Source organism: Botryllus schlosseri, chromosome 2 (assembly GCF_051294905.1).
Source record: "Botryllus schlosseri isolate E-star chromosome 2, Bs_hap1, whole genome shotgun sequence".
NCBI classification, from domain to species: Eukaryota; Metazoa; Chordata; class Ascidiacea; order Stolidobranchia; family Styelidae; genus Botryllus; species Botryllus schlosseri.
The window spans coordinates 39793253-39818730 of record NC_137237.1 but is presented as its reverse complement, the minus strand read 5'-3'; the positions used below and the strand labels follow the sequence as shown (position 1 = coordinate 39818730).

The 25478-nt window shown below is 40.0% G+C and overlaps 1 protein-coding gene and 1 long non-coding RNA gene across 2 annotated transcripts in view; one reads left to right on the top strand and one right to left on the bottom strand.

The window, feature by feature from the left end:
• The window catches only part of LOC145459277 (uncharacterized), a 416587-nt gene that overhangs the window by 273411 nt on the left and 117698 nt on the right, over positions 1 to 25478 (top strand). The gene's annotated exons all lie outside the window — the stretch shown is intronic.
• On the bottom strand, positions 4364 to 15286 carry LOC145459184 (ficolin-1-like). Its single transcript, XM_080337819.1, has 5 exons — positions 15160 to 15286; positions 15047 to 15105; positions 14916 to 14984; positions 14653 to 14749; positions 4364 to 6352 (listed from the first exon to the last, which is right to left on the bottom strand). The coding sequence occupies exons 1-5, from the start codon at positions 15215 to 15217 to the stop codon at positions 6225 to 6227; spliced, it is 411 nt and encodes a 136-aa protein (XP_080193945.1). The 5' UTR covers positions 15218 to 15286; the 3' UTR covers positions 4364 to 6224.

Genomic DNA, 25478 nt, shown 5'->3' with positions numbered 1-25478 from the left:
GGGAGCGCGGCAACACAATGGCCAATGGCGTCGAGCGAATGATCGAAACAATGCGAATTTTCATATTTTGGTGACTATTTTGGGTTCCTTTCATTGCCCTGGTATTCGTGCGGCCCCGACCGTACACTGAAATTCTAAATTTGGCCCTGCCACCGAAAAAGGTTGGGAACCACTGGTTAATACAGTCAGCAAGTCATACGTGGGAGCTGTTTACCATACCTTTTAGATATACGATACTTCGAACAGTATTCATCTGATAATGACTGCGAAGGCATTTGTAGCCTAGCCGTCATAAATACTGTCATAATACCAATTTAATGATGACAATAAATGTGCTGCTACCATCATGGTATTACATTTGAGCGTGCAACGCGTTAACATATGTTACTTGAGCATGTGACTTTATAACCCCCAAACTAACCTATTATGTCGCATGCTCATAAGTCCACGGACCCTATATATCATGGGGACCTAAAACTAATGTCTCAACCGTGACAAATATTTTACATCAGCCGTTTTCCTCAGAAAGCGACCGTATACGATATGCTGCAAAACTATTTTCACGAGGACCATTCAACTCCATCTATCTTGTGTGAAATCGAGATCACTGGTCATCATATTTACCCTTTGTAAAATTTCTGGCAAGCATTACTGTTGTACGTTAGAACTCGATCAAGCAGTCACGCAGAAAATAAATTTTATATAATTGGCAGTCGGGGAAACTGTGTCTTACGACCCGCGGTGGTTTTCGACCAACAAACGCTACCAACTGTAAGGAGAAATAACCAATAATGAGGCAGTGGGAGTAAGAGTATCTACAAAAGTCAGTTTCCTTTCATCAAACTGAATAAACTACATGTAAAGTTCCATATATTCGACAGATTCTCTACTCCTGCGGTTCACAACCGGGGGAATTCCTCCCTTAGGGAATTTTGAAATATTTAGGGGATGAATCCGGGTTTAGGGTTGTATCGGAAGATACACTGGATTCACAAGGTGTTCAGATTTTTACGGTAGAACTGCTAATTGTATAACTAGTTCTTTACAATTGTATGTTTGTTTTGTTTTATGCTTTAGCTAAGCTATCGGCAAAAGGTGTCCCGCGAGACGAAAAAGGTTAAAAACCACTGCTACTAGTCTACTCAGTCTACATATAGTCATTTCTAACATATTTCGAATACTAACGAAGATGAACAACGAATCAGTCAGGGTAGGTCCATAGTTTACTACAAAACGTTATTTGATTGCGTTTTTCAGGCCTCTATTCATCCTTTATTTTTCTGTGAAACTTCATCTCCGAGTAGCGCAGCCGTGTGAGGGTGGCACCGTCATACACCCAAATTCCCTGCCACCAAGTTTTGTTGAAGATTCCATTCAGACCGCTCCAGCCGCACGCGTGATACCACCAGCCTCCTTCGTGGTCAGAAGCGCAATTTCGCCCCCAAGGATCGTGATCGGCATCTTTCGTTGAGAATTGTTGACCGTTGTTAAATACCAGATAATTGAGGGTTGCATTCCCGGAATATCCGGAAAAGGTCAGTCTGTAATTGTCGGAACTTGATCCGATTTGAAAATTGCTGAAATAGATAACATTGAAGAAAGTCGATTGTGATATCAATAGAGTTTGAGATCAGATATCTGGAATACTATGATAATAGGAATGCGGCCCCGTATGTGCTCTTCAGTTTAGACTTGCCGACTTTGGGAACAAAATAATTTTAAGAGCTTCTTAGAGGTACAGAACGTCAATATACAATTTATTACAATATTCATATTGAAATGAACCCGAATATTCTCGGCTGACACTCGTCAGGTTGCTGACGATCACCCCTGACGAGTGTCAGCAGAAAATATTCCGGTTCGTGTCAATATGAATGTACCATTAAATTAGATAATTTTAGTTGACAAATTAGACCAATTATCAAATGGAAATGCCGGGATCTAATTCTGATCTAATTTGTGAAAATGTTTTTTTACTTCAAATATAATTATAATCTCATTTATGAAATGTTTCTATGCTCTTATTTTCATTCTAATATAATTTCTGGATTTGTAAAAGTGTAGATGCTACAGGAGAACTGCATAGTGCGATATAAGTCCATTAGATCAGGGGTCGCCAACTCAAAACGGGTCGCGAGTCAGTTTTCCAATTTCGTAGCGGCCGCGGGCCGCAGAAATTCAATATTGATATAAAATAGGCCACGCAGATTAGCAACCACGTTTACAAATTTCATGTTAGTACAACGCTGTGCTATCTAATATAGGCGATGGGCATAGTTGCCACAAAGGAAGTAATATTTTATCAAATGAATACAAATACATCAAAAATCCTGATGATCAATTTCATTTTATTGTGAACTCTGAGCTGTGCACGATCCCTGACAACGCTTTTCAGTGATTGAGGAATCGATATTAGGGCTAGCGAGTGAGGTAACTAGCTGAAAGATCGTCTTCACGTAAAGATTGATTATATGGCGAAGTTCTATGCCGTTTTCTAAGCGTTTCTCGGTCTTGGCAGTGTTTGGTTCATTGCACATCAAGGCAATATGCTCATACCAGTGTTGGGATCAAGTCACTACCTTCGAGTCACGAGTCATTTCGAGTCATTGCACATTTTGACTCGAGTCAAGTCAAGTCAATCGATTTTCGAAGGTGACTCGAGTCAAGTCAAGTCACTCGATTTTTGGAGGTTATTCGAGTCAAGTCGAGGCAAGTCAACTCAAGTCACGAGTCAAGTCACATTTCAAGTCAAGTTGCCTTTTCGAATGCCTACGCAATTGCATTTTGCTAGCTGTCTGAAATACAGATTAACCGGTCATTGATTTTGAACCGATGAACGAATATGAAGTTAAATATACACGTAAGACGGCGCTGTATCGCTCACATATACGTATAAATGCTGAACTACGCAATTATAATGGCATAGCCTCAGTTTATAGTTACCAGCCAATATAGAGAATAGAGAAACGAATTGATAAGATGCAATACATTACCCATTTACAAATGGATATGATACAATTCGAGCCTGCACCAATGGTCGAAGACTATATAAACTATCTTCGAATTTAATTTCAATAAAGACGTTTGATTCAGGTACAGAGAGAAGTAATAGACATTTTTCGATTAAAATACTTTACTATGCTAGTTTACGACAGCGTAAGCTGTAAGCTTCGATCACTTCGTAAGCAATTAGTTTATTTGTTAGAGAACAATATAGGCTCAGTAAAACGCACGATCATTGAATGATTGGTCGTTCTCACGGGTTATACCAGCGTTTCGCGAACAATCATTCAATGATCGTGCGTTTTACTGCGATTGCAAGATACAGTGATTTTTATCGACCTCGATTGCTTGATTACTTGAAATTGACTCGTGAATTTTGCTTCGTGTCACACGAGTCAATCCACATTTCTGATGCGCCGAGTCAAGTCAAGTCAAGTCATTTTAACAAAGTGACTCGAGTCAAGTCAAGTCATACGAAAAAGGTGACTCGAGTCATCCCAACACTGACTCATTCATATCAGCTGATTTTCCCTCGATGAAATGCTGTTGCCACCGCCAAAGCCGTTTTAGTTAGTGAGGAATAGTGATGTTGGGCTCAGGACAACGGTTTATTTTAAAACAACAACAAGAATATGTTAAAACTGTAATCAATTTCAGCATTTCAAAATGCTTTTTTTTAGCATTTTTTCGCAATCTCAAATCAAGTCGCGGGCCGCAAAATATGACCTACTGGACCGCATGCGGCCCGTGAATCGCGTGTTGGTGATCCCCGTATTAGATTTCTCATGCTCATGAGAATGAACGACGATTTGATGTAAGCCAAACTTGATTAAAATTTCATTTTTTGCTGATTTCATTCATTTTAAATATAATCTAGTCTGGAAAAATGTATAGCTGTAAGTCTAATTTCAATTTAATTTAAAGAATAAACACAATGTTGGTATAATTGTTATTCTAGTTTAATTTGGAAAAAATCTATAGGTGTAATTCTAATGATATTCTAATTTGGCAAAGATAATAAGTTTCTAGTTTTCCAAGTCACTGCATTAGTTGGAGCATTCACAGCACCTGGGCTTCGGAGTCTATAACCGACGTCACAACATCGTATCAAATACCCGTTAGTGACATATCCAAGCCACAGTTATTGGCACCTGACTGGTCGGCTTTAAAAAGATACGAATGAGAGAATCCAAAAAATTCTCTCAGACTGCGGTGTGTTTACGAAATAAGCCAAACTATAAGAAAGGCATGCGCATTGTCTATTTCCCACTCATAGCGACACCTCATCAACATTAGGGCTGGGCAAATCTAGTAACTGAATGATTCGATTCCCATCGAGTATTGGGCGTCGAGTCGAGACGAGTATTCTAGTGCTAATCGTTATAACGTCATAACGGGGCGATTTAGTTTGACCTATAAAACGGAGGATTTCGACCTAAAAATCAAAATTTTGACATTTGTGACCTTGAAAAACTTAATTTTGAAAAAAATCGACCTCGTGGTGTTTTAGGTGTTTTAGCACATAATGTTAGAATTGTACTACTTATCTTCATTTCTTGTTGGAACTGTCTGTCCTTACGAAATACCCTGGCCTGATAAAACTGTTTGGATTTAAAACCTGTCAAAGTTTGACCTAAAAAAACTTCATTTTAAGGAAATCTGAATTTCAGTAGTTGGGCCTACATCATGCATTATGGTAGAAATAATTAAAATATGTTGTGATACAACGAAAGATACTTTCCTACATTCTCTCGTAGTGATTGTTTTTCCTTACTAAGTAGCTTCATAAGAATGGAGAAAGAACGTTCAACAGGATAAGTTGTTGGCTGGCAACACTGAAGTTGTGCGTACACTGCTGGTGACAAACCGTGTTGCTTCATTCTAACAATATGATCCACATCACAATTTTTCATTATGCGAGTCTTGATACAAGAACCAATGCCCACGCAGTCTTGCTTCAGTTAGGATATTCCGGCACGCTGCGGTACCATGTCAACCTATTTGACGGTTTATGATTCACAGTAAGCAGACAATAGGCCGCCTACAACGGTAGGCCTATAAAGTATGCTACAAGCGGTACAATGTAAAATAAGCTCATCGACTGTGGAAACATCTGCGATACAAACAAATTGCAGATTGGAAATATTTTTTGACTTTGTAGACAATTTTGACAATTTGTGGACCTAACGCTACAATTTTGACAAAATTTCGACTTTTTCTGACATCTCAAAAATATCGCCCGAGTATTTACCAGTATGAAATATATTGGAAGTTGTGGAACGAAATAGCTAGGCCTTCCTTATATCCGACCTTAAAGAATATAATGTCAGTTCTAAAGCTCATTTAATATGATTTGGTATGTTTTCGGCCATGCCTATTTCACTGCACTTTGTGGCCATGATGTATATCAGTGGTTCCCAACGTGGGCGATATCGCCCCCAGGGGGCGATTTGGCGGCCTAGGGGGGCGAAAATGACGAAGGGGGCGATAGGGGGTGAAAATGGACAAAGGGGGCGAAAATAGCGAAGGGGGCGATAGGGGGGCGATGACGCGTTAAAACGGCTATTTTGGAGTCAAGTCGGAGAAATGACCTTTTTTTTATAGTCAACCCACGGAAATTTAGTTGCAAAAGTGTAAAATTCGACACCGAGCCGAAAAGTTGACCTTTTTTTAGTCAACCCGCCGATGATTACAGATTGTATACCGATTTTTCGGTTCACAAAATGTGGGGGGGGGGGGGTGATGATCGGGGTTGAGCTTGATAAGGGGGCGATGAGTCAAAAAAGGTTGGGAACCACTGATGTATATTGATCACGACTTAACAGATAGATATTACTTCGATTAACGTGCGCAACTCTGTACTGAATTTTCCGTATGCTGCCATGCAGCCTGTTCAGATTTCAAGACCAAACACACGCAACCTGCCTCGACCAAAAAACACAGTTCGGGTGCTATTGAATTTCTAAAGGCAACTACGAGATACCATTTCCCGTCAGATTTTCGACAGGCTATATGATATTTTCTATCATTGCGATGACGACTCAGCTTATAGATCCCATTACTGAATCATATATTCGCCCGAAGACAGTCACGCTGACGCTCACAATGCATTTTAAAACAAAACACGAAATACTTTCGCATACACACTCTAATACAGCGGCTCTTAACCTGCGGACATTTCGTTTAGTTTTGTTGCTCATTTTATTGTACCGATTTGTGCATTATTTGATGTAACGAAATAAAGCTTGCCTGTATTTAGCCACCCAATGAATTCCCGCATTTTTCGTGATCATGTTGATTTCCATTTCCATATTTCCTTCCCTGGTCCCTTGATGTAATTCCTCGAGCCCTGGAGACGAGGATTTTGAAATGATGGAATGTGAATGAAGTTACGAGTTGAGTCTCAATTTAAGTCAAATTGAATTTTAGAAGTATGTGGGATGATACAAATTGATTACATTTTGCTATTCGGTTTGAAACGCAGATTGATTCGTCATTTATTCTGAATCAAATAACCAATATAAAATTAAATATATATTTCAAAAAGACGTTTATTTCACTTATTCGTACTTAGAACTGCTGATAAAATACGCGAGTAACAGTATATAAAACTCCAGACTGTAGTTATGAGCCAAATAGAGGATCGAATACGAAACCTCGAGAAGTTGGAACAAAGTGATGACGCAAGACAGTGAATACACCACCCATCTACACATCCGGAAAACAATTTAAGCCTACTTCTGTTGACGAGTGATCTAAAGCAGTGATTCCCAAGTGCGGCCCCGAGGGCCGCGTGCGGCCCCCAGATAGCCTTCTTGCGGCCCCCAAAATATATTAAGAAATTGATTTATGACAAAAAATAAAATTTATATTAATAAAATACTCTTGCTTGGCTTGGCCTCTGTAGTTTTTAATTATAGAATTGCAGGAAAGTTGTGAGTATAGACTGCTAACGTTACGTCTCTGCTGTTTCAATGCAATGTGCCCTAACTTTCCAGTTGAACGAGCAGTAGCTATATATATAAATAGGTATTGATAACTTTCAAAACCGGAGGAAAATCCTGAAAAAATGGTATATTTTTTCCACTTCGTGGTGGCTTAAATTAAAAAGAAAAAGAGGCTCAACTCCCGGAAAATACAGTTTTTCTTTCATATTAGCAGGTGGTTGACTGAAAAAAAGGTCAATGTTCTGGTCCCGCTCCCGAAATAGCCGCCGTAGCGTTCCTACAGTGCTGTCTTAAGGTAGGCCTATATCAGTCGAATTTGGCCCTATATGTAACCAAAATCCTCAAAAAAGAAGACAAAATCTCAAAAAAAGGTGACATTTGGGCGTCCTCCGAGGACACTTTAAAAAAAAAATCAAAAAAGAGGACAAATCATCTTAAAAAGACGACGTATGATAACTAGATGTGCAACACGTGACTCACGGTTGAATACGCCGAGATGCATACTGCTTAGTCGGCTTAAAGCAGCATAATTGGTAGTCCTATAGTCAGGTCCGTAACTGCCGCACCCCAAACCCCCCAATTGAGGGGGGCCGAGCTCGAAGGGGGCCCAAAATTATTTCGTGAATTAGCATAAATTATGGAGTATTTTTTGAAAATTTATGCAACTTTTCCAAAAAATTTTCGCGCGTTGCGCGATTTCAATTCGCCACTTATCTTGATTATTGGGTACTCTTCCCTAAGAAAAAATACGCAAGATTTATAGAAACGGGCATATCAGCGTTGGCCATGACCGCACCACAACGCACCAAGACAAATAAAGTTTTAGGCCATGTAACATGTGAGTCCAAGAAGTATGTCAGAACGATCGGCAGCGAGAAAGCCTTGGCCGTAAAGGACTACTTTTATGCTGACCAAAAACTTCGAAATACCAAAAACTTCGGTATATATACAAATACATATAGGTTTAATTGTCCATATAGGCACCTAAATGACTGGCGCCGAATGTTCTTGTCTTGGCAATCTGAACTTCACAAGACAAATACCATCTCGCAGGAAAGAAAATTATAAGCCAGTGAAGAAATACCAATCTGAAATCGTGTGATCTTTCAGTTTAGTAGGCTTGGGCAATTCTTCATTTTTTGATATAGCAGACAGGAATTCACGAAATAACATCATGTAAAAAAGTCATACCTAGGGGTCCGCCCGCCCGAAGATGTTTAATTTTACGGGGTCTGCAGTTTCAAAGACACCTCTCACTCAGCTCTACCGGGCAAAGAGGACAACCATGCAATTCCCGATCTTATTCACCGATTTTATCATGAATTATCGAAGTATTCGCCCGTCGCGCTGTCTCACTAAACAGTACAACTTTAATTTCGTGACAAAAGCGAACAACGTGATGCGGGGTCAGTTTATCACCCTATGGGAGCCCGGGGTCCCGACGAAGTGCTGTTACGTTCCTGCCAACGGGTATACCCCCGGATATGTTTAATTACTATTTAGGGGGCCTATACCTTTTCAAACACACCTCACTCAGCTCTACCGGTAAATCAGATTACGTGAACAGAGACAGGATGAAAATTGATAGCAATAGCCTACATGCAATTCCCGATCATATTGACCGATTCAGTGATGAAACTAAAGAAATTTCTCGCGCTTCGCGCCTTTAGGCGAGAAAAGCTCATTCACTCAACGGACACCCAATGCAGCAGATAAGTACGCTAGCTGTAAACAGTGTACAGTTTCGAAATCGCGCCAGGGCATTAAAACTACTCCGAAATAGCCATGATGACTGTTTGGGTCCGTTTCATAGCCGTGGTATTCGTGCGGCCCCGACCGTACTCTGAAATTCTAAATTTGGCCCTCACACTGAAAAAGTTTGGGAACCACTGGTATAAATAGTATGATGCTATTTTTTTAAAAAGGTAATTTTGCTGTTTTTATCACTAGCCTTAAGTTAATATTTGCAGAAGACAGATGACGGTTGCATGACAATAGGAGTCAATTTGCATTAAGACATGGGAGTCCGCGGGGGTCCGTAGCGGTCCAAAGGGGGTCGCAAAGACAAAAAGAGAACCACTGCGCTAGAACAACAACAAGATAAGTTATGATCATTTCGTTTGAGGTCAATTTATTTGTGACGTAACTATGTGATGCATCGAGAACAATCCGAATATACACGAAATACAGCGATTTATAGTAGTCATCGATTACTTTATGACTAGAAATTGACTCGTAAAGTTTGCCCTGAGTCACGAGTCAATCCACATTTCGGTAACGCCGCGTGAAGTCAAGTTAAGTCAATTTTTCAAGGTGACTCTAGTCAAGTCAAGTCATACCAAAAAGTTGACTCGAGTCATGCCAATACTACTCATTAGAGAATGAGCTTTACAAAGAGACGCTTTGGAGTACAGAACTTCATGGCGCATTTGAATATTATATTCATAGTTATTCCCGACGCTTTTCGGCTGACTCATAACCATGCAGGCCATGGTTCAAAAGCCTTTTATCTGCAAACATTTACTGGAATATTTTAACGAAATATATTGTTCACACCATTTTAAGATTTGAACAATAGGGAGTGTTGTGAACCTTGCCTAATTCCCTGAACTGAAACCTGATAATACCTTTGTGAGTCGTATAATTTGTCGTGTGGACGTAGATAACGAAATATGAAATCGTACGACGTTGGGTTCATTTCGAGATATACGTGTAATACCACGTAGAGGTATTGATGTATACATTCATGATTATTAGCTGGTTCGGAAGTTGATATACATTCATGATTATTAGCTGGTTCGGAAGTCGATAGACATTCATAAAGACTTCGCCAATTGCGAGAAATATATATTGCATTTTGAACCGTACGTGATATTCAATAAAGTTACAAGTCGGGGAGACGGAAACAAAATATATTCGTCAGTGTGATCCATCGAATACGTGTGCAATAGACAGGCTTCGGGGTACGTCAGCCAACAAGGTCGTAAGGCGTGGTTAGCCGGTCCGTCGAACGGAAGGAGAACACGCAGCGAATTGTAAACGCAACCTTCTTGGAGTCAGATATACAATTATACAACTACAAACGTTCGCTCTGCGTTAAAGTGGTGACCTTCCGACGTTCAATCAATCAAGACCGACCGACCGGCCGACCGACCGAAGACAATCAATATAAAGATTCGCCTTGCAAAAACGGCGACGGTGAAAACGTTCAATCAACATTCAGTGACGAGGACGGACATCAAAAGTAATCGCGACGTTCTCGCAAAACGAATTGACAATCGAAGATTCGCCTTGCACGACGGCGAGAAAGAGCAATACAGCAACGGACCACGGAAACGATCAATATAAAGATTCGCCTTGCAAAACGGCGACGGTGGGAACGTTCAATCCACAATCAGTGACGAGGACGGACATCAAAAGCAATCGCGCGTTCTCGCAAGAAGAATTGACAACGAAGAGCGCCTGCGCAGAAGATACGGAGGATTGTAACATATTTTGAAGTTAAGTAGCATTCCCGGAGAGGGCTTTGCATTTTATTTCGGTTTCAGAGACGGTGGAGTGTGTAGTGAAGTGCATAAATATCAGAATTCATTCTTTGAGTCATGTCAGAGAGTCGGGATATGTTGTAAAGGTGTATTGTGTATGAATATTCTATATCCGATCGAATAAGTTAATTAAAAGTAGACAATTTCTAGTATTTCGGTGTAAATTCCAGGTGGCTTACTGTAATTTTGTTTTCTCAGTGATATAGCCAATAATTCGTGCTAGAAGCTGAGCTGTTTTTGCTGCGGAATCTTCGTCTGTGTGCAGTGCGACATTTGCGTGTACGGGCAACGGAAAAGGTAATCATTTTCAATTCTCGCATGAGCAATTGCTATTCATTGTCATAAATGGAAGTGGAAAGTAGTGACAACGAACCTCTGGACAGATTCACCTCTCGCGAGATCAATATCAATCGGCCTTTTAACGAGAATGCTCCGGCACGGTATTTCATGACGTTAGAATGTCAACTTGAAGGCGAGAATGTACGGTCGCAAAAATCTAAATATATCATTTTGCTGAGGAACTTGAATGACGCGCAATTCGCCGCTATTGACGGAAGTGTTCCGAGCTCACATGATCCTAATTGCTACGACTTGCTTAAAAAGGTTCTGTTGGACCGTGTTGATGTCCCGACTAATCAGAAGTTAAATAACTTTTATGCCGAGGCAGTTCCGGGCATGAACCCCAGAGCTCTGAAATCGCTGATTAATGCATCAAACGGATTAGAAAAATGTAAGGTAGATCGATTTTATTTTCTTGCACTACGACGTTAGTTGGTTGCTGTTATTGGGATATTGACAAAGTATAGTTTTGTAAAGTAACTTGCAATCATTGGTTTCTCTACCCAGATAGGGGTCGCATTTCCTGCGGGTCAAATACTGCGCTGTTTGCAGATGTATGACGCAGGTGCTTATATAGCATAATGTTTTGATAAGAGATGTGTGCGGGTAAACCCGTGGCAAGAAGGCTACCCTATTTATTCGATGCCATGATGCATCCAATAGCTGAATAGCTTATTATTTATGTGTGATGAACGATGATATATTGCAAGCCTTATGAAGAGATATTAGGCCTCTGCCATACGACGATACCCTTATGTCGAGTATATCATTGAGAAAATATGCACCGCGGTAGTGCATGATATTTGCAAACATTGCTTTGCATGTAATACAATAAATAGGGCACACTCTCGTTCTGTTGGTATATACCAATGTTAAATGCTACGTGATATGAATTAGGAAGTTTCATATCAATTTAGAATAAAATGATTGCAGGTGGAAATTCGATTTTTTTTTATACCAATAACAGTATCTTTCTAATTAGTTCGTGTGCGAGTGATATTATCGGTTTTCTGAATGCCCAATGTAATGTGTCCTTTAATGTTGCCGTAATATCGTGTATGTGTTGTTTTGAGGTATTAAGTGATGTTTGTGTTTTTTTTGATCGCCTAATGTTGTTGATTTGTAAACTCCGCGGGAAATCCGGGTGACGTGCATGTAATTTTGTCTAGTTGTGATGACAGCGGTAGCGACTGTCCGGGTAGTGTTAGTGACGCGTCTCGAGAGCGTACATCTGAATGCTTACCTATTGATGTCGATCGCGATAATAATGGACATGAATCCAAATCTAAGACCCAAACATGTAATGAAGGCAGAACTCTCAACGAGTCAAGTCCAAGATATACGTCCAGAGGGAGACGAATTGTTAGACCAAGACATTTGAATGATTATGTGTTGCAGTAAATCGCGTAGAATATAGATACGCATGATTAAAAATTGTGCCTTGTGCATTAATACGCTGTGTAAATGCAGGATTGCTGCATCATCGATCGTTGAATCGCGTAAAGTAAAAATATGCGTAGTGAAAACGTGCTTTGTGCATTGATATATTATGTAAATGCAGGATTGCTGCATCTTGTTGTGACTCCCCGTTGTAGAATGTAAGGTGGGGTCACCGAAGCTCATTGCTGAAGTATGCGTTGTAGTAATAAATGCTGACATCAAAATGTTAGTCTCGTGTAGGCCCGGTTATACTTCACGGAACTGTGTGTCATATTTGAGATGGTCACGGCAGAATTGTCGTTGAGTTGCCATAAGCCCTCTGTTGTTGCGCGCGAACAACACGGATTTGGTAGGAATGGTTGCTTTTCCCGCTGGACGGGTTAACGGTAATAATGAGGAAGTAGAAGAAGAAGTGATTGATGACAGTGAATAGCATGTTCTGTGGGTTTTGAAGCATGATTGCTGGATGAATTATGGTGTTGCATACACGTTGATGACTTTCGTCAGTGCATATAGACTGGTTTCGTCTATGAGTTGCATTGCATTTTCTAGTTTTTGTTGCTCTTTATTATACATTTTCATTAATTTGTTGTTAGTGCATGCGAAGTGACCTTTAATGTCGCTGTTGTAACGCTTTTGTGCTGGTTATATTATGTATTTTATTTCTTTGTTTTGTTAGAACGCTAACTATTGTTGATCTGAGTTTCAGTTGCCAGTAGGACGGAACGATGATATTGCGAGTCGTTCCGAGGTGGTAATGTAAAATAGGGTTTCCGAATGCCACGCTTGGATGGTATGTCGTTTCATTAGTTTACTTTTGCCCCTGCATATAAAATCGTTTCCTGTCTCCAATCCCTAGGATTAGCTTCAGTCCCTATGATTAGCCCCCGTCCATATGTCGTATGTCCCTAGGTATGAGATATTGACCAATATGGAAGGTTTTGAACGGTATGTTCGGTTTTTTTTTTTACACAAAGTTCTTTGGCTGAAAGGGGGGAATTTATAACCGAACATTTTGAACAATATATTCGTTTTTTTTTTACACCAAGTTCTTTTGGGTAGCAAGGGGGAACTTTTAACGAAATATATTGTTCACACCATTTTAAGATTTGAACAATAGGGAGTGTTGTGAACCTTGCCTAATTCCCTGAACTGAAACCTGATAATACCTTTGTGAGTCGTATAATTTGTCGTGTGGACGTAGATAACGAAATATGAAATCGTACGACGTTGGGTTCATTTCGAGATATACGTGTAATACCACGTAGAGGTATTGATGTATACATTCATGATTATTAGCTGGTTCGGAAGTTGATATACATTCATGATTATTAGCTGGTTCGGAAGTCGATAGACATTCATAAAGACTTCGCCAATTGCGAGAAATATATATTGCATTTTGAACCGTACGTGATATTCAATAAAGTTACAAGTCGGGGAGACGGAAACAAAATATATTCGTCAGTGTGATCCATCGAATACGTGTGCAATAGACAGGCTTCGGGGTACGTCAGCCAACAAGGTCGTAAGGCGTGGTTAGCCGGTCCGTCGAACGGAAGGAGAACACGCAGCGAATTGTAAACGCAACCTTCTTGGAGTCAGATATACAATTATACAACTACAAACGTTCGCTCTGCGTTAAAAATATCATACATGTGCTGCTAATTATCATGAGGACATGTTCTCTATGTTGGCTAAGGGTCGCAATTTATTTCATTTGCTTGTTCTTGAGTCCACCATCATCCCTATGAGTCAACCTATAGTCTATGCCAACAGAAAGAATATGAGAATCATTTGAAAATCGCAAATAGACTTGTTTTGTTTCACGATCTCCGTGCTGGTGCTACTCGTTTTCCATACTTTTATTTACTCTCTGTGACGTCATAATTAGCGATGCAAATTGTTGTTAAACATGGTTATTTTAATGCTCGCCTTATTGCTGACGGTATCCCCTGTTGAGTGTGAGCCTCAAAGCTTCGGGAATAAATATGAATATATGATTAAAAAAGAATGAGCTTTATTACTCAGATGCCAACTAATTTCTAGCATCGCCGCAATCCAAGGGTTATGGTCATTAACGAAGTACTCTTCATTTTCGAAATATCTCAAGTAGATTTGCCTACTCGCACCACTTACTCAAGTGGTTATTATTTAGTCTAGTTCTATTCCTACTTTATACAGTTTCCATTTGTTGGCCAAAGGAGAGAGGAATACTTAGTTTTTACTTACTTGGATACAGCCTATTCTACGTTTACTTTAGGATAAGTTATTGCTCTAGTTCTACATCTACTTTTGTACCAACTGCCAACGATGACTAATTTGACCATCTATAACGAAATCTAAATTGAACAACTAAATTAAACACAAAACCATCCTACCGAGCCAGAAATCTCCTGCGGGATTCCCGAATCCTTTCACGTAATCATCCCAACCGCGGTAGAAATCCACGTCTCCATTCAGTCTCCGCTGGAAAACCTACAGCGGAATTCAGCAAACATTCAAAGTTACATAAATTTGTTAAAGCCTCTTCTCGAAATCCGATTCAAATGGTTGCAATTCTTGACTTTTCGTCAAATTTCCAACCCAAGTTTGTTCATGACGTTTCCGCGCTCAATCTTTGGAAGACTTAAATTCTACTCACAGTCCATGTCTTTCCATATTTTGGTCTGAGTTGAAGTTCCTTCATTATCTCTGACATCCTTTCCGGACCCTTCAGGAAACGTACACAGAATGGAAGGCGTTTTAGTGATGAAAAACCACCTTTTTACCAACCCCACAATCCCCATTCAAGATCCACTTGCCGTTGACGTAACTTCTAATGCAGACGTGTGCTAAAAATTACAAATTTCTAACTTAAAAAAAATTCAAACCCGAATTCCTCCTACCGGAACGTGAATAATTGACGAATTCGATCGTCAAAATAATCCAATGCTTTAGCAACATATTCGGAAGCAATTTGATGTTCAATATGAGGTACTCTGGCGATGTATACGCCGATCTTACTGAGCTCAATAAGTTAGAAGGTAGTGGGTTGATCAATGTTTAGGTGCTTAATATAATGTTACCAAGAAGGAAGCTCACTTGGTGACGCATCTGATCTGATATTTTGATTACACAAGGATTAGTTTCGCTAAGTAACGGGACGATGAGGAAGCCGTGATGTCATTCCAGTGTCATCAGAAATTTCAATATTAAAATATCATCACTTATAACATACGTAATTAAATATAACATTGAATTGATTTATATCTAAGATTTCTTCAGATGGATAGATTTCTCGATACATTATTATCTTCTTTATTCACAATGAAGCTGGTAAATACACACATTATCCGGGGAGTAACCCGTCCCTATAGAATATGGCGAGATTGAAGTAGTCAAAAATATTTCAGCAATACAGTCAAATTGCTATTCCTATGCAATGCACGAAGAGGTCAGATTACAGGATTGCGGTAGCTGAATAATTGGCAAGGTTTGCGGAGGTATAGATGATTGAAAATGAAGAATCGAAATTATAGAAATCTTGCTGTGACTTACGCGCATTAGCGTTGCTATTATTATTTGTGTTGTAGAAAGCGGTAGTAGCGATTATCTCCTATAAGCTACTGGTGCGTCACGGTCGGTAATTACCTTCTGGTATAAGTTACTTTGGAATATAATTAGCTTGTGCGGGTCAAAATTAGACCAATACCTACGTTGGAATTCATTCAGACCTAGACACAGCCAGATCAACCTCGTGGGCACTCTCGTGCACACAACATTAATGATCTGTTCCGAAATCGAAATTAATTTTGAAGCTTGACAACATCCGCACAATCGAACTTAGTAGCGGTTGCCCTGAAAATTGCATCTTTCGAGAGAAATTTCACGCAATTCAACTCATGAAAGTCAGCAGAACCAACCGAACAAACAACCAAAGATGTTTATATCCATTTACCATGAAACACAAATGAACATAATTGGTTCCTGGGGTCAAGCGAACACCAACGTGATTTTTACGACGTCCAAACATTCCTTGCAACACCCGAGGATGCCCAAAAGTGATGTAGTCCATGAATACAATCGATACTACGATCGGTTACGTGAGGTAAACAGCACGGCGTTTGTATAGGAGCGCTTAAAACAGCATGTCCGCACATTTATTAGAACACGCGCATCACGCTCGGAATAACTTGATTCATCCACAACTTTCATATGGACGTTTGCAAAGATAATTATATTTTATATTTTAATTATATATATTATAATTTACGTTCTATCATGTACACCGGACAAGACATGTGGAATGATATTCCTATGAAAATTTGGAACTCGACGAGCATGTCCAGTTGCGTCCACATTCAAATCAAAATACATGACGGCTCCACTGAATAAATTCTAGTCAGATCTCGAGTTTACTGGACCTCGATCTGATATATCGACCACCCGTACCATCACATGCCACCTCATTTTGACGTCTGTCCTTTGATGTTACCTAGATTACTTTTCATGCAGTGTACATCATCGATTCAAGTCAAAGAGATCGCAAGTGAACTTGCTTTATTTTTAGTGAACAGCTTCCCGAGCGAGAAAAAAAACATGCTAAACTTGGTGCAATGTTGCCAAAACGGGAAGTGACGAACTAATTCCGCAAAGTCAGCTCTCACTCGACTTAGGAAACGAAATTACCACCCACATACTTCAGTGATAAACTTAAAAGTTGATACTACCACGAAGAATAACTGTGCCAAATAATATGACCTATCTCGGTATGGAACATCGTCAAAAGCAATGGAGACCAATACCCGCTTTTGAGTAAAATCTGTTTGCGATACATGACGGATCAGCACACAGTCAAATTTAGAAACAAAATTACTACCCTACACTTTAAGTAGCAACCCTGAAACTTGGAGCAGTGCTAAATACGACCGTCATGACATAACAAACCAAGTTTCAAGAATTATCATGGTGCGAAACATCGTCAAAATCGACCTATAGGCCTACCAGCAAAGGTCGACTCAACGCATATGACGGTAACCGAGCTCAGATATAGATACGATTGTTACATCACACCTTAGGGGCAACCAGGCAAGGTTGCCCCACTTGCTCGGTAATTTTATGAATAAGAGAGAGTAAATCACCGTTTCTTTATTGTGCGCGGCTTTGAGAGAACAGACAGTGAAAGCTTGTTCTGAGCGCTACCGGGGCAAGCCCCGGCTAGGCATTCACAAAGAGAAAACACGGAAGAGAATTCGATTTTCGCATAGATTTCGCTAGGTATGGGCATTTACAAGCGAAAGCACAATAGTAATGCGGGTTCCGCTGTGATTTCGGTATATTTTTGACTTCTGTGCGTCTATAGATGGTATATAAGTGTTATTGAACAGAATTTTAAGAGGGGCAATGAACCAGTTGCCCTATAGGACGAGCCGCCACTGTTACATCTAATTATTAAGTTACAATGCAGTTTATCTACTGACCATTGCAATAGCCTGTTTGTAATGCGAACTACACCAATCAGGCCTAGACACGCTTTCCTGTGACGACCTATGCCTTAACGATCTAGACGCGGCCTGACGACTGATGATCTCAGGCCGAGTCTACATAGTTAATGCATAGACCTATATATAAATAATTCGTGATGACACTAAGCTTGTTGATCCATGGGAAAAATTTGCTTGGTTCGTATTCTCACCGCCTTTGTTTGTACAACTAACTTTGTAATATTGTGAACTCTACCGATTTAATTGAGCACCCTCTGCAGAGCAAAATCAAATCCAGCAAGACGTATGTCTTGCGATATTCTTTCTGCTGCCTACTTCAAGCCTAATGTACTTTCACTCGTTTGTGCGTTCTAAATGCGAACACATTCACATCGCGATGACGTAACAAGTCGGTTTAGTGGAAAAGTGATATTGTTGCGAGTGAATATTGTACTTGGCAGAGATGACGGGTTAGAAATTTCTATGTCCTAATCCAATCCAAATCCGAAGCTTCAATCCAAGTCCTAATCCAGAAACTTTGTATATTCCAATTCTAATCCCGATCCTAATCCGATATGAACGTGTATTTATCGTAAACAGCCCACATCTTATGCCTATATTTACGTAAGAAGAAATAAAACGCATAATGAATGCCAAAGTACATAAAGTAACTTTGATAGGACGAAAAACATCGTCGCCATTCGCCACAGGACATCAATATCGCAGAAAATCGGTAAATCCAATCCAAATCTTAATCCGTTCAGAAACAAATCTTTTATCCTAATCCAATCCAAATCCGACAAAATTTCACAAATCCTGTTTTTTCAAATCCTAATCCTAATCCATGCTCATCTCTGGTACTTGGGTTCGCCCGAAGGAAATCACTACACGATACCCCAGGAAAACGCAACGAAGACCTTGAGAACAACGGGAGTGCGATATCGGTGATTTTTCTACTGCAGTGATTTTTGTACTTGATTAATCAATAATACGATACGCTGGTGGTAAAATAATTAAGCTCCTGTATTTCAAGACGCTCTTCGAATACAAAGTGATAAGTTTCCGCATTTTCTTTTTGTGTGATAAATAGGAAAATAGTGTCATCACTGGTGTATCGCTCTATTAATGGGGAATTCAATACAACAATATGAGCTTTTAATGCGCGGCTCCAGCGTAACTTTTCACCATGTAGGCTTCCAAGGCTGGCCCAGACAGATGGAATCGATATTTCTTTTGGAAATCTCATGAATTTGTTTAGGTATTTATACTTTCCATTCTTTCTCCATGTCAATGCATTCTTGAATAAAAAACGTTTTAATCGGATTATCAAATAACACAAGTAGATTAACCATATCTAAAAAAAGCAATATTGGTAATATGAATAAAACAAGAGTACTCTATATCAGAGCTCTTCGATCAGGTGTATTGTACACTCCGGGGTGTAACAAAATTGTAAAAGGGTTTACCACTCATATGGGGTGTACTGGGGTGTACCATATCTGCAATATAATATACCAATGGCCATAGGGGTATGGGAGGGGAAACTTTTGGGGATGCGAAATGTTTTCGCCCAAATAGACAGTGAGCCACAAAAGTTGATATGAAGCACTTGATAGTGTATATGACGCAATGGGAAGCACTGTACACATAGCCTATTTAGGACGAACTGCAATATAATGAAAGCAAATATATCCTATCACTAAAACGAAGTCCGAAATTTATCTAGGCTCGGATATTTATGGGCAATATTACCAATTCAAAAAAAGTATTTGTCTCCGCCTTAATGCATACCGAATAGGCCTATACATCAATGATGTGCTCAATATTGACAATACTTGTAATTTCTCTTTCAAGTTAAAATGCCGCCATATGGGTAAGTCGTGGCCGACCCATAGTCGATCTGAGATATGTTTTTAGTCTTTTTAACTTCGAAAAAACGCTTCCAGCAGTGCAGTCGGCATTTTTCTATCGCAGTAAGATGAGTCTTGTATACTTCGCATGATTAACCAATTTATGAGGCATCCTCCATTCTGAATACTTGAATCCATCATTTGATTTGTTTCATTTCAGGCATGGACAGCGTTCCATAGTCTTGTCATTTTTGTTACAAGTTAACCAGGGATGAGTTTTGAAGAGTTGGAATGTAATATCTTGTTTCTTTCTCATCGTCATATTTCTTTGGATTGTAGCGTTGCAAAATTGGTTAATGAGGCTCTATGTTGTTGCCAGCAGATGTTTTGAAATCATTGCTCATTACCGGATCAATAGTTGACATTGTAATGGTTTCAAAATTCGTAACAGATGACGAAGCATCGTCACCGGACGCTATCACACTCGTTTCTGTCACTGACTGAAGAATGTGACACTTGGAAAACAATCGCTTCAACAGTAGTTCTAGGGTGAGCAGGAGTTTCCATGTGCTTGTGCACTGTCAAATAGGTTCCAGTACTGACGGCTGTGAATATTCCATTCCAATTGGCTGAGAAATGGGTGTAAATGTTAACTTTCTTTGTTAAAGGTTATGTTAGCACTAAATTCAATTGAGCGATTGGCTGACTTTGTATGCTCTTCTTTGGAGGATGCAGCATGCAAATAGGGTTTGGCGGCAGTTTTTGCATGTCAGTTGATGTCCAAAAACTTCCATTTCGATGCCTATCCCTTGTATTACCTGAACAAAATTCAAAACCGTTACTGACTTTTAGTAGTTACACTACGTTTTGCTATTTCTCAAGTTAGGGAGCAACCGACCTCCACTTTCATTGTGGACAATACGGTATACCTGATAGGCGAAAACTACAATAGATAGTTTGGATACTGCCTATCAAAGCTAACAGAATTTCTTGCAAAATTTCCATTTAAAAAAATATATACAACTTACCTGCTTTCTGCATAATTTTCGATTCCAAAAAATTCCCGACAGCGCGATACTCAAAAATCAACAACATTTTTCATTGCAATTCGACAGGAATAAAGTGACAGAGAGCTAGGTATAACGGGAGCAGATGAACCAAACATACCTTCTGTTGGATTAGTGTGCGATGAACCATAGCTGCAATAATGTCTGTGATATTAGATTGTCTTTTCCCAGCCATGATTTGACGATATTATATCAATATTATTATATGCAGAAATTATCCCTTGGTTTATGCGACTATTAGCTCTGTTACCCGTGTTGAACTGTTAATATCCGCATTGATAGACTGAATATGGTCTTTCACCTATGACCTCAAATGTTTTGTTCTAACCCAGTGACCGTTGACGAGTTCTAGATAACCAACTTACTCCGTCGGTTAGTTATCTATAGACGAGTCCACTGCGTCTAGCTTGTGGTATTGTTCTTGGTGATGATGGCCAAAAATAGTTGATAAGCGATAAGAAATTTAGCAACGTAAACGCTGCATACGTAGGAAATCCATGAATCAAACTACTTTACATTTTTTAACTTGTAGGTACAATGTAGGTAAAACGATTGTTTCATATAAAAAATGCAGGTTAAGTACCGGTAACGGTTTCCATTAGTATACCTAGGGCTGACCAAATCTAGTACCTGAGTGATTATATTCGTAATAAGTATTAGGTTGCAAGTCTGGTGTCAATCATTATTATCTCATAACAGTTTGTATGATTTAAAAAGCTTCAAATATGAATATTTTATGCCATAAAAGACGAAGCGGAAAATATTGACTTTACGGCCATAAGAAGATGGTGAATTTGGTGCAGATGGTCCATCGATGACATAGCAGACTTTGATACGACCATAATATGCTGAAACTAGGATCTACGTAAGTGGAAAAAAGTCTAAAGAGTAGAACGCCATCCATGCGAGTTCCTAGCTAATCTGGCGGAAGATTGCCCATGTCCATCGATGACATAGCAGACAGTCATACGATCATAATATGCTGAAACCAGGATCATAAATAAGTGGAAAACAGTTTTAAAGAAAGGAAAGGCCGAGCATGCGCGTCCCAGGCTAATTTGACTAAAGATTGCCCAATCTCCCTCCATGACATAGCTGACAGTGATACGGTCATAATATGCAGAATCCAAGATCATAAATATGTGGCAACCATTTCTAAAGAGAGGAAAAGCCAATGATGCGAGTTCCAAGCTAATCTGGGGGATGATTGCCCAATGTCCATCAATTACATAGCGGGTACGGTCATAATATGCTGATACCTGAATCGAAATGAGTGGATAATGGAAACTTGCTGCTGTTTGACGTTTGTCATGGTGCCGTTAATACCATAAAGGGCACACAAAGACTTAACGAATTGATAACATATACTGCAATGATTCTATTGCCTTAAAACTAGATACCTGTTACTATAAAAGTATATCCACTCCATGTAAACAACAATTTTCTGTCAATGCTATTGAAATATAGGAAGAAACAGATCAGAGAATTCTTTTGAAATTATCGTGAAACTAAAATAATCAATTCGCAAAAATCCAAACATTTGGATCCACGAATCATTTGAGGATGCGGCCGCATCCCTTACATACCCCTCTCATACGATGGTGCCAATGGCTAGCTATCACAATAAACGCGCAAATTCACGCTTCAAAACATGTTGACCGGGTGTGCAATATCGTACAATGTTCATAACAGCGTATACGTAGCTTGTGAGTAACATACATTTTGTGATGTTATAAGCCAGTGCTCTTCAACCTTTTTCGTCGTGGTGCACCCTTTGAACATTTTCTGAAAACTCGTACGCCCCTGACCATATAATACACCGATAACGCAGAAAGCCGCATTTCGATTACATATACAATACGTTCGCATTCCAGCGGGGAGTCGCCATGGCCCATGGACAACAAATACTCGTATGAAATTGGCTACTGGGAAATTAATACCGTGGAGAGCACTTGCGGTGTTCTGTGCATTCAGTTGTTTCATGAGATATGCCTTGCGTAAATTTTTTTATTGTAGAAGCAAAACATCCCAGCAGGATTACAGTGTAATATATGTACCTAAGTCGCGAGTATAAACGTAAAGAATAGATACTTACATTACATTGGCCTCCCATCAGGATTGTTTGTCTTGTTATCAATATCATTATTATTACACATCAATGGCAGTGGCGCTAATCGCCTGATTAGGATTCTTGCGCCACGACAGTGCATTTTTTAAAGTTCAGTGTCTTTGGCCTAACCGAAATAAGAATGAATATTTGAGCAAGGTTACAACGTATAGGAAATGCTAAATACGAATCAGGGCTCGAGGTTACTGGACCACCATCTAACGCAGCGGTTCGCAAACTCGACCCCCTGGCTGTGCAATCATGTATTCTAAGCTATTTATAAGCTTGCTGCAGGAATCACCAATTCAAAATGTCTGAGCTATAGCGGTGGTTTCCTCGAGAATCATTAGATAGATATCGCAAGCTGAACATATGCTAACTCCACCCTGTTCCACTCCAAAAGGAACTAATAAGTCCATTACCAAGGTTAAATGAGGAGAAACATTTGCTTATGACATCACATTGTACGATATTACACATTAAGTCGACCTGTTCTGAACCATAAACTGGCGTATTTATTGTGATAGCTATACTCATCGTCTCATCGGTTCATTATAATGCGGATCTGGTACACCCCTGTACACCCCATTCGAGTGGTACACCCTTTAAAAATTACGGTTCACCCTGCGGTGTACGAAACATCCCGTTGAAGAGCACTGTTACAAGCAAATGCTTTTCATTATTCAAAGTTCATCGTTAGTAATGGACTTCTATAATCATTCTCCAGGAAACCACCGCAAGAGCTCAGAAATATTGAATTACTACTTCTTGCGAGATCCTTATGAATATCGCAGGGTACATCAATGCAGGGACGTAGGCAGGGTATCTCGCGGCGTCAAGTTTAGAACCAATGTGCTAGATCAGGGGTGGGCAACATACGGCCCGCGAAGGGATTTTGTCCGGCCCGCAGACAGTTTTCCATCTTACATGATCATGTGGCCCGCGGCCCCAGTCTGCCGAGATTCCCCACTACTTGTTTACTGCGTTAAATTTTAGTGACTGTATGTAGAGTGCGAGAGTAGAGCTAACGCGTAAGTTCGTCGTAGCGAGAAGACTTGCATTATCAGCATTTACGATGTACTCAACCCTAATGTCGTTAGTGGTAATCGTGGTGTTCGTCGACTGCAATGGTCATTTACACCAGGCTGATATTTCTTAATTTTCATTCCGTAACAGCCGAATTGTAGCACGGCACACTTGTAGGCTTTTGTAGGGCACCGCTTATGTCAGGGGTCGCCGACTCAAAACGGCTCGCGGGACACTTTTCAAATTTCGCAGAGGACGCGGGTCGCATGAATTCCATATCGAGATTAATCAGGCCACACAGTTGAACAACGACGCTATCTCGGCACCCACTCAACGCAAATCAATTGATATAGCTTGGTAAATATAGGGTACCGGGCCTGTCGAACGCCTTGAAATCTTAATTAAGGATTGCACAGTGTGTTAATTGATCAGATAGTAGCAGACATGACGGCGCCTGTATGACAATGCTGTTCTCAAATCCACATTGTCTTCGTCATTATCGGCGTGAAATGGCTTCGAAGTAATATTGGTGTCGTTGAAATACATTCATTAAATACGATTTATTCCTGGTATATGTGGATAAATGGGTCAATATCTTATAGATTCAGCAATCCGGCCCGCCAAGTACTTAATTTTCCCATATCCGGCCCGCCGACTGGAGAAGTTGCCCGCCCCTGTGCTAGATGATTGTCAGCTAATCCCAATCCTTGATTAGTATTTAGCATTACAATAAGTTATGGTCTTATTCATCCTTGTTTCAACAGGCCAGTGGTGGCCAACCTGCAGACGTTGCATGCAGCCGTGGAACAATAATTACGCGGCCATCAACACATAATAAATTTGCGTGTGTTGGCAAACGTCAATATTCAATTTGAATTAACGAATTGGTTCCCAAATCTTATAATAATATTATGAAGATTATACTAGCGTTGGGACCCCGGGAAATCCCGATCCCGGGATCCCGGGATTTGAAGCAATTCCGATCCCGGGATTAATCGCAATGAAATCCCGGGATTTGTAAACAGCATCTACCAAGGCTTACGCAGCGTCATGTCTCTTATTTTGGTAATAAAGCAGTGTTACAAACTCGGCTGATTGTCTAAAACAATTCACAATTATATGATAATAAAACCAACTAAGGCATAAAATGAACTGCACAATCATTTCCGTCGTAGTCTACGGATCGTAGCAGTGGCTTATTCTGCATACGACGCCAAAGTTGACTAAAAAATGCTCAACTTAACGGCGGAAACCGGTTTTTGGAGCACCTACTCGGAAAAATTACCTTTTTATTTACTCAGTTCTTTGGCGATCAAAGTAGTTAGGTGAATGATTTTCCCGTTTATATGTCCTCTTCTTCGGATCCGTAAATATGGGGCGATAGGGGATGGGGGCGATAATGTGTGTCGAGGTTGATAAGGTGGCGATAAGACGAAAAAGGTTGGGAACCACTGGTATAGCACAAAGGGACTGGTAGCGCATTTCAGGTCCGTACACATGATAGTAATTAAATCAACCCGCATGACTCAATCGGGCAAGTCAAAAAAAATCATTCCTTTTATAAATCGCATAATCCTCGGTTCGATGAACTTCCTAGACAGTTAACTGCTGTGGACGACGGGCTAGCATTTAAACAAATTGCTCCAAAGTGAGCAAATTCGTCGGGCCTTCAAGGCTGACGGCTATAACTTG